Genomic DNA, 13,782 nt, shown 5'->3' on the forward strand with positions numbered 1-13,782 from the left:
GATGAAGGGGCTGGCAGCCGTAATTTCTAGTCAAGGCTGGCTGGCCACTAGTTCACACCTCTGCTTTAAAATACACTGATGTTACTCTAATCTAAACCTGAGCTAAGTGGGGTTTCACAGATGGTTATTTCACACACACACACACACACACACACACACACACACACACACACACACACTCTTACATATTTCTCTAAGTCACCAAATTGAGCATTTGTTTTTTTTGTCTCCTTCTCATTTCCCAAAGGAATGTGTGAGGATGAAAATCAGCTGCTCCCCCCTGGATGTGCCTCTCTTACCATGGGTGCTGCTGGGGAGGCACTCAGCAGCCAGTATGCAGAGACGCACGCCACACACACACACACACACACACACACACACACACACGCACACACACGCACACACACACACACACACAGACACACACACACACACACACTGTGCCAACCAGGACACTATAGCTACATTACCTACATTTGAGGGAACTGATTTGTAGCACAGTTTTCTCTTGTGCTCTGCTTTCATTTTAAATTTAGTTTGACTGGAAAACACTCTTCACCTTAATTTACATTTTACTTTTCCACTTCCCTGCCATATAAAAAAGCTAAAATCCCTTTCCTTAAACACCTAAATCGATTATTTATTCCTGACATTCATACATCTTAGTAATTCACATGATAAAACATTTCCGATAGAATGATGGTGTATCCATAAGCCACAAACTCCACACACACAGGTTAGTATAAAAGGATTTGAATATGAATCAATATGGTTGATATTCGTGTTTTATCTAGATATATGTGGCATTTGGAATTAAAAGTTATCTATTATATTATATTTCTAGGGCACCACGAGGCATCAGATAGACTTTAAAAAACCAGCGATTTGAATTAAAGATCTGATTACAGGCCTATTTCATGGTAAACTTTAAAAAAATAATACATTTAATCAGTTGGTCGATTAAAATCATAAAATAATTTATGGTTATTTTGTTTAGTGCATTTAAATGACAAAAGGCAAAGGATCGAGGAGTGTATAATGACAGGCCTTTATGGTGGTAAAGGTGTCTGCACACGCACAAGTAATCAAGTGCGTTCAAAAGGTTCACATGTTAAATAAATGTTGAGTGAAAACAATATTTAATAATCGCAGAATGTTACGCACAAAGTGGGAAAAGCGTCTAACGAACGGCTCTTAATTGAACACTATAAGCTTGCATTTATTTTAAATGTGGAAACAGGCTTGAGCAAAGTGACCAACATCCTGTGGACAAGGTACGGAAGACCTCCAGAACACAACTCAACAGAACCAAATCCTGTTCTAATACTGATGGGACACCGGCGGGGATTACTTGAGCGACTCTGACCACTGGGGCCGTGCGCGCCACACACCAGGGTGTATACGCGGGTTGTGTGTGTGTGTGTGTGCGACGGTGTGTGTGTGTGTGTGTGTGTGTGTGTGTGTGTCTTTGTGTATGTGAAAGCCACCACTAGTCGCCCCCAGTGCTCTTCAGTCTCCACTCTCCCTTCTCACCGCAGACTGAACGTCACGTCCGCACTTGAACTTGAGTTTTCTCCCATTGTAGAAGCCAGAGAGCCGCACAGAGCCGCACACAGCCGCACACAGCCCGGGGATGCGGGTCTCTGCAGCTAGCACAAAGAGAAAAGAGGGTTGCAGTCTGTCCTCAAACCAGCACTGGGCTTTGACTTAAAGAGTTAAAGACTAACCCGCCCGCCTGGCTGGCACTGCCAGTGCAGTAGAAGAAGTGCCCACCACTTGGCGACACCCCGAGAAGTACCGAGAAGGAAATTGGATTCGTATTTTTTACACTTCCAGGCGTCAATTGGCGTCATTTCACCTGCTTTCTCCGGAAAGGGACGCGCGGTGTCCAGGGTGGCCGGAGAGTGGACGCAGGCAGTGACTGTCCATCAGGCTGACCGCCGACTTGCCGCGTCTCTCCTCCACTTCACTCCATTCCGCTCCTTTCTCCGCTCTCCTCTGACAGATGGTGTGAACGCGGCGGAAGGCAGAGCCGGACAACCCCACTCCCTCACCACTAGAAGGGAGGCGTGCCACCACTTTGGCATTAAACTCCGACCGAGCGCCCGACCGCCCAGCGTTGCACCACGGCCGGTCACCGCAGCGCGCAGGAGCCGCCGCTCGCTGGAGGGAGATCCATCGCGCAGGGGTCAGTTTGAGGGCCACATTTTCGGCCAGAGTGGTCAGTTCGGAGTGGCAAGCGAGCGGCCGGTTTTGGGGCCAGGTTGCGGCCGCTATACAGGAGCAGCAGCAGCAGGAGAAGGAGGAGGAGGAGAGCCGACCCTTCCAGCGCCGCTCTCCGGGCGATGCCAGTGTAAATGCCAGGGCGATGTCCCGACGCAAGCAGGGGAACCCGCAGCACCTGTCCCAGAGAGAAATAACACGTATGTAGTCCTGCAAAAGTCACAACATCACACTACCACAGCATACAGTTAGGTTCTCTTTCTCCTCTCCGGTGTCATTCTGAGAAGTAAGTGGATTATTCCTCCTGCGTGATCGGTGCGTAAAAATGAATATTTTCCGAATAGAAAGTTTGTCAAAGTGCGTCTTGAAGGCCAGTTATTTCCACTCATGGTTTACGGACATAAATAGATATAGGCCTTTATTTAACTAACGAATTATTACGGTTTATACCTAGCCTGCTCATGTTTTAGTAGATTTACACACCGAGCAGAGAGTTGGGAAAGTCTTTGGCTGCGTTTGACTTTTCCTGTAAAAGCAGCTCGAGGAGAAGTCGGAGATCCGTCCCAGCAGTTAATTAAGACATGCCATTCTTCATTTCCCCACGTATTGTCTTAATTTAATTGTAACTAGCACTGTAATTGAGGAAAAAATTTAACAAAATTTTCAACTTTCAATAAAAATACGAACTCCATCAATTTAAATCTGATGTAGTTTGTTACGCAGATGTCGTCCCTTCCCATAAACATACCAGTTTGTGTTCACATTAGATGAAAACACACAACCAGAAGTCAGTCATATTTCGATTATTTAATTCTAACAAATGAATGTCCTCCTTCACTTTAAGAAAAATGCCGATACTTTATTATAACTAACAGACAACTGTTAAACTTAAATATTGTACCAGCAGCCATACAGGAAAATGATCAAAATAAAAATAAAAATGAAACATTTACTACGCGGAACTTATTGCATCTGTGATAGTGACTCTCTGTATACAGTTTAATTAGTTAGTCCCGTTCGTTATGTTTTCTGCTAGATGGATGCAAAGCTTATACTTTGTAATATTAATGCTCGGTTTGGATTATTTAAAAGGTTACTGCACGCCTCGACGGCGCAAAATTCCAGAGTTTCCTCCGCGGTGCTTTTATGCAGAGTGCATTAAATTAAGACGTGAAGGGTTAATAATCACTTCAAGGCGTTTTATTAGTGCAAAGTAAAGCGTGCCAAAAAGATATTTTAGAAAAAGAAAATGTACTTTTGCTGTCATAATTTCAAACCTAAATTACGCAAACGATTCAAAGAGGAAACATTGCTATTGCTCCTTAGTTATCTCATTTATCTTTTGGCGCTGACTTTTGCAGCAAAACTTCTCAGCAGTGAAATGATTTCTGGCCTCAGATCAGTTTTTCAGCTGGTGCTGGCTGCTAAAAGCAGAAAATATCAGAAAGGACATTTAGTGATGAAATAAATCCAGCTAAAAGCAACTGTTATTGATTTACAGAATTGCCACAATGAGCCTAAATTACAAAAGGGGAAGTGATTAACTACATGAAGTAGGCTACTGTGCTACATTTGGCGAATATTATCCTTTTGTCCATCCTGAGGTTATTTGGGGAGACTTGCCCTGTGTGAAGTCTGCCAGATCAGCTCACTTACACTACAGTGTATCAGTGTGCACTTCAGTGGCTTGGTGTGTATAATTTAACACCCATATTTACAGTAAAGCCTCAGCACGCTCAGCGTCCTTGTCCAGGTTTTGGGCCAAGCTGCCTGGCTGTCTGTAGGTTCCCTCCTCTGCTGTGATGCCTGGAGGCAACCCACACGGTTGGACACGGAATCACACACACTCACACACTTAAAGATGATACATGTGGCTTAGATGTCAAATGATCTTGACATGAAGTGATTTGATTTCTTAATAGAAGTACAACTGTTGCTCATACGCAGGCCTGCAGTGTGTATCCAGTTACCTTTAGAAATGGGTCACCCTGTGACTTCAGCTTCTGCAGCAGAGCCCAGTATATATATTCCACCAGATAGAAAGACACTCTATGCTCATGAGTGTGTATGAAGTGTAAAATGCAGTTTGGTAGTTGTGTCCACAGAGCGGGTCAGACTTGTCTGTCTGTCGGATTTATCACCATTCAGGCTGCAGCACGGTGCTGTACATTCCATAATTTATGTGTAAGAGATGCTCGGCAATTTAGTATGCTTGAGTACACACACACACACACACACACACACACACACACACACACACAAATGCAAATGCATTTGTGAATCCCCCTCAAAATCCGCATAATTCTTTTTGAACTGTCAGGTCATGAAATCCGTCTGACCTGTATTTTAATCGTAGCATTTTTAATTTGGATTTCACAAAATCGTTTATCACACAATCCCAAAATATTACATTGTGCATGGGTATTAGATTTTAGAGGAAGAACAACAAGAGTTGCTCCACCTTTTTTGTCCTTCGGTATTGAGCTGAAGTGTGAAGAAAGGTAAGATAGATTTTCTGGAGGTTAAATTACTGATTTTTTAAATGCAGTTTGGCAAGGCCTCAGTTGTAGTGCAACACCTAACATTCAGAGCTCAAAGTATTAGGGTTATTACAGCCCCATTTTGCACAATTCCCAGTCTTCTCAAAGCTTAAAATTATTCTTTAATTTATTTGCTTCTATTTGTTTTAATCTTTTTTTGTGTGTGATTAAACCAATATGATATCTTACTGATAAGAGAAATCAGTAAGGCATCATCGTTTTGACCTAGAACTATTAAATGCAGTCCATGGATGTGATGTTAAAATGAAAAGATCCGTCCAGAGAGAGAAACATGGGACAGATGAATTGGTGGGAACCTATATATTTCTTTGCGTTTGGCAAGCAGATTTGGTGTGGGTTTTGGCATCTCCACGCCGAGACAGTTTACACCCGAAGGTGCAGATGTGCATTCTGCTTCTCATTCACTGCAAATAACCCCAGCTTTCTGCCAAGAGGCTGATTTAGTGTGAAGAGACGCAAACAGGACGAGAGCTCCCCCACACACACACACACACACACACACACACACACACACACACACACACACACAAACACATACACACACACACACACACACGCGAGGAGAGAGAGAGAGCTGCGTGTAAATTGCAGTCGCCCACTTGAGATGCATGTTTCCCTTTGGCTTGTCAAATAGCCGTGCACCCTGCTGGGGCTAAGTCTTTGTTAGAGAGAGAGACACAGAGAGAGAGAACATAGTAACTCCTTCGTTTATATGCAGTGAAGCATTCTGTAGATGAGGTTTTTCTTTTTTAAATGTGATAAATAAGTCTTATTAAGTGATTATATTAAATACATAATACTATTCCTAATAGTAATATCCTTCCTTCCTCCTTCCAATGAATGTCCTCTATATTTCAGAGACTACACTGTTAACAACGCTTTAAGGGTCAGTTCACTCAAATCAACAAAAGCTATTTTCTAAAGGAATAGTCCCTATAAAAAAAACTTTTGCCATTGAGGTTTTTGTATTCTAACCAGGACACTGGAAGGACACTCTACCATGACATTTTTAAATGTCCCCTTTTAATGCTGCAGGCACCACACATCAAATTCTATTCACCACAATAGGTGAATTACAGTAATGTAAATGTACTTATCTTTTAAAGGCCAGTTTTGTTATTTAAAAAAAAACTGTTACTTTTTAGTGTGTGTGTGTGTGTGTGTGTGTGTACAGGATGACAGTTTTCAGTTCCCAAAGAGCATGCCTAAACTCATTTTGTTGATCTGCAGGCTGTACACACTCTCCCACTACTGATACTACATTACACACACTCACACACACCCTGCCATAGCCTGCATACCAGAGTGTTGCTTTGCTCAGCTGAGGCTTGGTGAGCTGTCTGTCTGTTGACGATCACCCTCCACCCTCCCCCCCCCCTTCTGTATTTTCCTATATCTCTCTATTTCACCTTCTTTCTCTTTCGGTCTGCCTCTATGTCTCTCTTTCTCTCTTCCTGCTAGGGGGAGCTCTCAGGCTGTCAGTGCTGCGCTGGCTGTGCCAGTGAGAGGGGTATCAGAGTGTGTGTGTGCGTGTGTGTGTGTGTGTGTTAAACAGATGACATCAGTGCTGAAAGACCACATTCCACTCTTAACTGTCAACACCTGCACTCTTGTTACTTCACTATCTCTGTCGCACTTTTTACCTACACCATGTACTGTAAATTCATGACAGGGGCTGACTGACATCTATAGCATTCACTATGAGTGTGTGTGTGTGTGTGTGTGTGTGTGTGTGTGTGTGGGTATATACTGTAATAATTTGACATAGCGTAGTTCTAGCTATTTTAAGTGATTGGACAACACTTAGCTAATCTTAATAATTTGTCCCTAGTTTTGTTTATAATAATAATAATTAATAATTTACCTAACTTTTGTTCTGAGTAATTGTTACCTAATTAAATCATTTTGTCAGTGTGGTTCAAAGTTATCAACTCTTTTATTTTATTTTATTTTAATTAATTTTTTTTTAAACGGCTTCATCATCATTGTCCATATTAAAAAGCAACGGCGGCATATTTACTATGCAAACCATCTCTAGATAAATTAAACGACTATATACTCTTATTCATTTGTCAATGGCGTATTACTAAACCAAATCACAAAATATGTTATAGAATTGGAAAATGACTTCAAATACAATTACAATGGAGTAATTTCACATTAATGTCAAAGGATTTGTATGTTTCCGTTGGTGTTTCTGTGGCGCGCTTCATTTCTACCACAGCACCTGCTGGCAGGTGGCTCTGTGCTCCCCCCCGCATTCTCAACTCTTTGCCACTCTCTGTATCACCATATGGGAATCCAACTACGGTAATACCACAGTGTTACCTCGTGATAAACTTCAATTAGCTTTGACGTGGGGCTGGGCGATGTGGAGAAAATGAAGTATCAGAATATTTTTGACCAAATACCTAAAAATTGATACCAAAATGATATTTTAGTGTTGCCTATTGGCGCTTTCACCAATTAACACAATGAGATTTTTGATAACTATTCATCATTAATGTGAATACAATGACTATGTGGGTAAATGCAAATTAGAGAACAGTTACAACAGTCTGGAAAGTTCAGAAAATTACATCACTTTACTGTAATTTAGCCTTAAAAAACAGAAAAAGACACCACATTTGCCATATTACAATATCCAAAATCTAAGAGGATATCTAGTCTCATATCAGGATATCGATATAATATAGTGATATGTTGCCCGGCTCTACTTTGACGTAAACAGGTTTTGAAATCAGGTCAAATCTATAAAAAGGCTGAAAGTCACAATGGTGGAACGTTTGTTTTTTAATCCTTCAATCACTTTCTGTTAAAAAATGAAGGCACGATTTGAATTGCTACAACACACACATTCTCGTTATATTGATGTTACTGTAGTAGTTGTAGTTGTATTTCTGTTGTAAAATGTACTTCAGCAAAGTTTTCTTTCAGGCATTTTTTCCCTTTATTTTGGTAGGTAGTAGGGAGGAGATGCAGATTAGGGGAAAGCGAAGAGACGACATGAAACTAAGTGGGGGGTGTTGTGATTACAAGGTTAGCGCCTTAAACACTGGCACCAACACAAAGTCCCCCGTGCAAAGGATGCCACCTAAAAACCTCCAAGATAAAATGAATGACTTCAAATACACAACCCACTGTAATCATAAATACACCCAGAACACACCTCAGTACAATAAGCCTTTGCAAATTCTTAGTTTGGATGAAAAGCTACTTCCTGTTCAGACAGTACACATTGGTGTTGAAAGTGTTCTGAAGCCATGTCTACACTTGAACCGTGTCTGTGGTTGCAAATCACATTGAGTTGAGAGATTTTTTTTTTTCCTGCACCCATCTAATACTACCACCGTCATGTATCTGTGTGTGAACTGGTATTCACTGTGCAGTGGTGTGTGCGGCCGTATCATCAGCTCTGGGGTCTACTTTGAGGATTTGGATGATTTCAGTAGCTTTTTGTAAAGCAGGAAATGACTGATCGAGCACTCGCATTCTAAACATGAGCAATATTTTTCCAAAAAAAGAGTAGTTTTCCCTCTCCAAATTTGAGGTGGTGGGCCAAGACAAATGAGCCAGAGTGACCCAGCCGTTGGTGCGCTGTAAGTGTGTTCATGTGTGGTAACCGTCAGTTTCTTTGGGTTTGGAGAAATGCCGAGGTGTGGCTATTGCTTAGTGGGCGACAAATGGCTGTGATGCTGCTACAATTCTAATCTGTTTATGTGTGTGTGTGTGTGTGTGTGACACTGAGTGAGTGTGCTGGGCTGTCTCACCCACAAACATTTCATCTTAATTCTAGCCCTTGCATTCATCAGTCTAAATGGGGAAAGTTATGATGCTAGTAAAAAAGTAAAAATTTGGTTGAAGAGAGCAGAAAACAAATATTAGAGAAGCAGCTTTCCGTTAATATGCTATCTCATTTGTGTCTGTGAACACAGTCTGACGGTTGTGTGGAGAGCGTCAAGGGTCTAGATGGATTAAAAGCACATTTACAGTGATAGGCGGCCCTAGAGACTGGAGCCTGCTCGGAGAACTTCTCCCTGATAATGGGAATTCAAAGCAGCACCGTTTTAGCCTTGAAACAAGCCAAACACCATCATTTGAGCTCTCCAAGTACCTCTTGTACTACGCTCACTGCAAAAACTGTAGATAGTTTGTGTTATTTTTGAGCCGTTCATTTTTAGACGTTCCATTTCCTTTGATTTTTTTGTTCTTCTTCAGCCCCGGTTAACTTAAATCCTATTAGCGCTGTTGCCTGACTCACCTGAGCCTTATTAGGTAAATCAGGCCAAAGTGACGCTTCTTCCTTTGCATCTGTCTGTCGACTTCATCCAGTAATTATGGGCAAAGAAACCACAACCAAATCCACATTTCCTTTTTTATCACAGTCTTTGAATATCTCCAGAAACTGGCTTTGGCTGTGAACATATAGATTTTTTTTGTAATACATATTTACGTAAAATTTATTTGAGTGTAAATGTAACAGTATTTTTGTGGTTTGAAAAGTATCTCAACCAGTTTTACTGTAAATGGTATGTGTCTCCACACACACAGGAAGCCAGCTGTGTATTTTGAGGTTTGGCTGTCTTTTTTTTTTTTTTAATCATATTATGATAATCATTAATCTCTGTGATGGAGTCAAGTTTGCAGGGGTCAGTGTAACTGTAGAGTGTGTTTGTTCCAGATGAGCGCACTGTCTTTATTCTCTCTAACGTGTATTACCAGAGAAATGCACTCTGCTGTTCCTTTCAAAAGCGGAGGACAGATGGCTGCAGCCTGCAGGCCACAAACACACACACACACAAACACATACACACACGCACGCACACACACGCGCGTGCACAAACAATGCAAACAGTATGTGTGTGCATACCCATGGTGTAGATGTGCACATGCAAACAGTAAAAACCTGCAACACACACACACACACACACACACACACACACACACACACACACACACACACACACACACACACACACACACACACACACACAAGCAGAAGGAGCAGTGCAGTTGGTTTGTGGAGATGTGACACAGCTCAGACACAATTTACCTATACCTGCACACACACAGCCACACACGCACGCACACAAACACACACACACACACACACACACACACACACACACACACACACACACACACACTCACACGTAGCAATACAAATGAATACTAATTATTAGAGCAGAAAACTTTAACCCAAATTAGAGCCTCCTTCTATATTTTAGGTATGTATATATGTTGTATTTTGTTGATGAGGATGATCAGGTGATATAGATGCATGCAATAATTATGCATTTCTTTGTATATTAAACTTTAACTTTCTTATTACTAGGTAAATCAAATTATGATTTATTTTAATATTTGCACTTTTTGTTAATGTATCTGTCCTGAGTTCCACCCACATCCTTACTTACTGTAGGTTTAGCTTAATATAATTGTTGTATGTACATGTGTGTAAATACATTTTTTATTTTTGGTGTTGTTCCTTTTTTGTTTTTCTGTCTCGTTTTTATCAATATTTTAATTGTGGTAACTAGAGCAGTACGAGTTACTTATTGTTCTATTTATATTGCTATAACTACTAAAACAACAGGGGTTCCCCAAATTTTATTGAATTTGTGTTGTTTTATTTAATTGTATATAATTATTCTGACCTCACTTCAACAGTCTGTGATAAACCATTAACATACGTCACTTTTATCTTATATATTAGTTAGAATTATGCATACTTTTTGCTTTTTACCTCAAAAGTTAGGTATAATTTCATGTAGGCTACATGTGGTGTATTGATCATGAATTCCAAAAAATGAGTTTAAAACTATTGGTAAAATTGTCGAAAATGCTACAAAAACGTTGAAATAAAAACAATGAAGAGCGAACAATGTGTTCGAGCCGGAAGGATGACACAAGGGTTAAGGGGTAAAGCCCACCCATGAATCTATAATTAAAGGTCAGTGGTGAAATATAATAGTTTTATGGTCTTTTAATTGCACTTGGCTTAAGAGGCAGATTTCTGGGGATGAAAGCACCACACTCACATTGTAAAGTGCCCTGAATGTAGGAAAACAACAAGGCGCATGCCCAAAGCCTTTGGCAATAAAGAGGATGACACAAATTTGATGCCAAATGGGGCTGAGTGCCTCTTGCCTTGCCGCAATTTGATTGGCTATTTGCCAAGTACTGTTTTACTTTTACTGTTTATCATTTACTTCTTGTAGAAGTTAGTACTTCTTTTAAACAAGACAGTAAATTTTCTTTTTCAACTTGTAGAGGACTTTTTACAGCACAAATGTGAATAAAAACTTAAGATTAAACACCTTGGCGCCCACCAGATATTATGTGATTGCAGATTTGATGTGGTTCCAGTGTGAAAAGCAGAGGGCTAAACAGGTGAAAGAGCGGCGTATTGTAAAGCAGGCCCGAAGCAGGTAGATGGTGAGGTGGGCTGCTCCATCTGGAAGCCTTCATCTGCATTTGCCATCCCAAATGTGTTTGCATTTCTAATGTGGATCCTGAGACAAATGGCCAACCTGCTGCTCATCCATCATCTTATATTAGAGAGAACGAGGGAGGGACAGAGGGAGGGAGGGAGAGATATTACCTCTGGGGTCACTTCTTCTTTTTCTGCAGATTTCCTCAGTCCTTCAGTTTGGTTCCTGCAAGCAATAATCTAGACCAATCCACCCTTTTATCCTGTTCAGAAAGGCTTTTACGTGTGTTATTCTACCACACATCTGATATCTGACTGCTCTTTCCCTTCCAAAATTTCCAGCATTTGCTCTTTCCCTTCCTTTCTCTTTCTCTTACCCTTCAGTTTAACGGTAGTCATAGTCGCAATACTGGACCAAACTGGATAAATCTGTTAACTCGAGGATTTAACGCTGAAAAAAACCACTGCAGCACTCTGATCAACGTTACTTTGTGGAATTTAAATGTACACTGCATTGTGTCTATACCACCCAATTTACAGTAGTTTCTGCTAAAGAGTTACCATTGACTTCTGGAGCTCTGTCAACAGTTTTACCAGAACACATGGATGAGTGGTTCCCAAACAATATTATACTCATAATTATACACAGTTTAGCAAATGTCCAGGTGTTACATCTTTCATGTCTCTTCTGTTTTTCTTGCTGTACAGAGGAGGTTGAGCATCCAGATGGCGGCCTGCTCTCCAGCTCTCTATCCCTCCACCCGCTCCGCCTACCTCCCCACCCGTTGGACCCTAGTCTGGCCCACGCCTTGCCATCCGGCCTCCACGCCGACCACGACCTGCTGACCTGCGGCCAGTGCCAGATGACCTTCCCGCTGGGCGACATCGTGCTTTTCATTGAGCACAAGAAGAAGCAGTGCCAAACGCCGCTGCTGGCCAATGGCTGCTACGACAAGATGAGCGACCGGGGAGGAGAAGGAGGGAGTCCGACTCTGCAGAGCCTTCATCACAACGCACAGCGGGTGGAGCTGAGGAAGGTGGTGGAGCCGGTGGAGATTGGCATCCAGGTGACACCAGAGGAGGAGGAGGTGGGGAGAGGTGTGAGGGGAGAGAGGACGCTCATCAAAGGAATTTGCCCGAAGCAAGAGAACACACCGGCAGGTAGGCACGATGAACACACACCCTTTAGAGAACTAATCCAGCTCTTTCATTACCCTAAATACACAACTTTTTTTATATTTAACTGCACCTACCCATACATAAATTACCTTTTCAGCTTTGTGAAGGCATCCTGTTGAGACTTGCCCCATCCTCCCCAGCAAGAGAGAGAGAGAGAGAGAGAGAGAGAGAGAGAGAGAGAGAGAGAGAGAGAGATGTTCATTTCAATAGCGCGAGTGGACAACAGAGCGAGGGAGTAACGAGAAAGAAGGGAGAGACAGGCACATTACCCACTCAAAGCCCTAAACCCCTTCAAGGACTCAGCTAGTTGAAACAAATTGTGCAAAACGTGACAGAGAGACTCACCCCGACTTTCATGGAGAAATCCAGCCTAAGCCATCTGCTTAAAAAGGTGAAAAGCTCATTAAAATTCAAATAAGCAAAGGAAGGGGGAAAAAACACGCAAGGAGAAGGAGAGGAAAAAAAAACAGAAAAAGGGATTAAAATGAGGCTAGTTTCTCCCCCATCCGGAGGGGTACGGGAGCAGTTTGGGTGGGGGGAGATCACCAGCAGTTATCTCTCAAACCAGTCAAGACGCTCAAAGAAAGCCAGAGGGGAGGAGCAGAATATTTCAGCCTGCGACGTGAAGTCCTCTCAGCTGTCCTGCCTTCTTAGAGGTCACTGGTTGCTGGACCAGAACTTGACAGCAGGTTCTCGCCAACAACCAGCAGGTGCTAAAATGACTCCTAGATACAAACCTCTGAAAGATGAAAGCATGTTAAAAACTCTAGTTAGACAGTATTGTTTTGCAGTTGAAATAAAACACTGCGTATTGTAAGCCAGTAGGGCTGTTTGCATATGATGGCACAGAGTAAATCTGGACGGTTGCCATTCATACTCATAGCATCTCAACCTAGTGGTTATTTTTTAAATCCAGCATCATGTTTCTTTTCAGAAAAGCATGGAAGCCAACATTATGCTTGACCCTTTCTAGTTCGGACACACACTCCAGCAAATAAGACTATTGAGGCTGCTTCAAAATTATTTATTTATTTTTTAAAGATTATTATTTTGTAAGTGTAGGCCTTTATTTGACAGGAAAGCTTACACTTGAAAGGGGAGCGATAAGGGGAATGAGATGCAGCAAAGGGTTGCAGGTCGAAGGACCGAGCTTCTGTTAATGGGGCGCACGCTCTCCCAGGTGAGCTGACCGGGCGCCCCGACCCTGTTTTATTTTAACCTCCTGAACAAATAAGTATACCAGTCCCAAGCTCCAGAGGTATATTCCATCCAAAAAAACTGTGTTTCATAAACAATTACTAGGATTGGAAAATCAATGACGGACCATTCTTATCTGGTTAAGTCACAACAATGCCATTGCTTGTTCATTAGTATTTATGTGAATAT

General features: G+C 41.8%; 1 protein-coding gene across 2 annotated transcripts in view; it reads left to right on the forward strand.

Moving 5' to 3' along the window:
* The first annotated feature begins 1,526 nt into the window (after positions 1 to 1,526).
* The window catches only part of bcl11ba (BAF chromatin remodeling complex subunit BCL11B a), a 44,179-nt gene continuing 31,923 nt past the window's right edge, over positions 1,527 to 13,782 (forward strand). Inside the window, exons 1-2 of one of the 2 annotated variants that reach the window (XM_034858374.1) lie at positions 1,527 to 2,423; positions 11,926 to 12,378. In XM_034858374.1, the coding sequence (XP_034714265.1) occupies positions 2,369 to 2,423; positions 11,926 to 12,378 (508 nt within the window). In that variant the 5' untranslated portion in view covers positions 1,527 to 2,368. The remainder of the gene's footprint in view (positions 2,424 to 11,925; positions 12,379 to 13,782) is intronic. The other variant, XM_034858375.1, reaches the window with a different exon arrangement.

Source organism: Etheostoma cragini, chromosome 20, assembly GCF_013103735.1.
Source record: "Etheostoma cragini isolate CJK2018 chromosome 20, CSU_Ecrag_1.0, whole genome shotgun sequence".
Taxonomy (NCBI): domain Eukaryota; kingdom Metazoa; phylum Chordata; class Actinopteri; order Perciformes; family Percidae; genus Etheostoma; species Etheostoma cragini.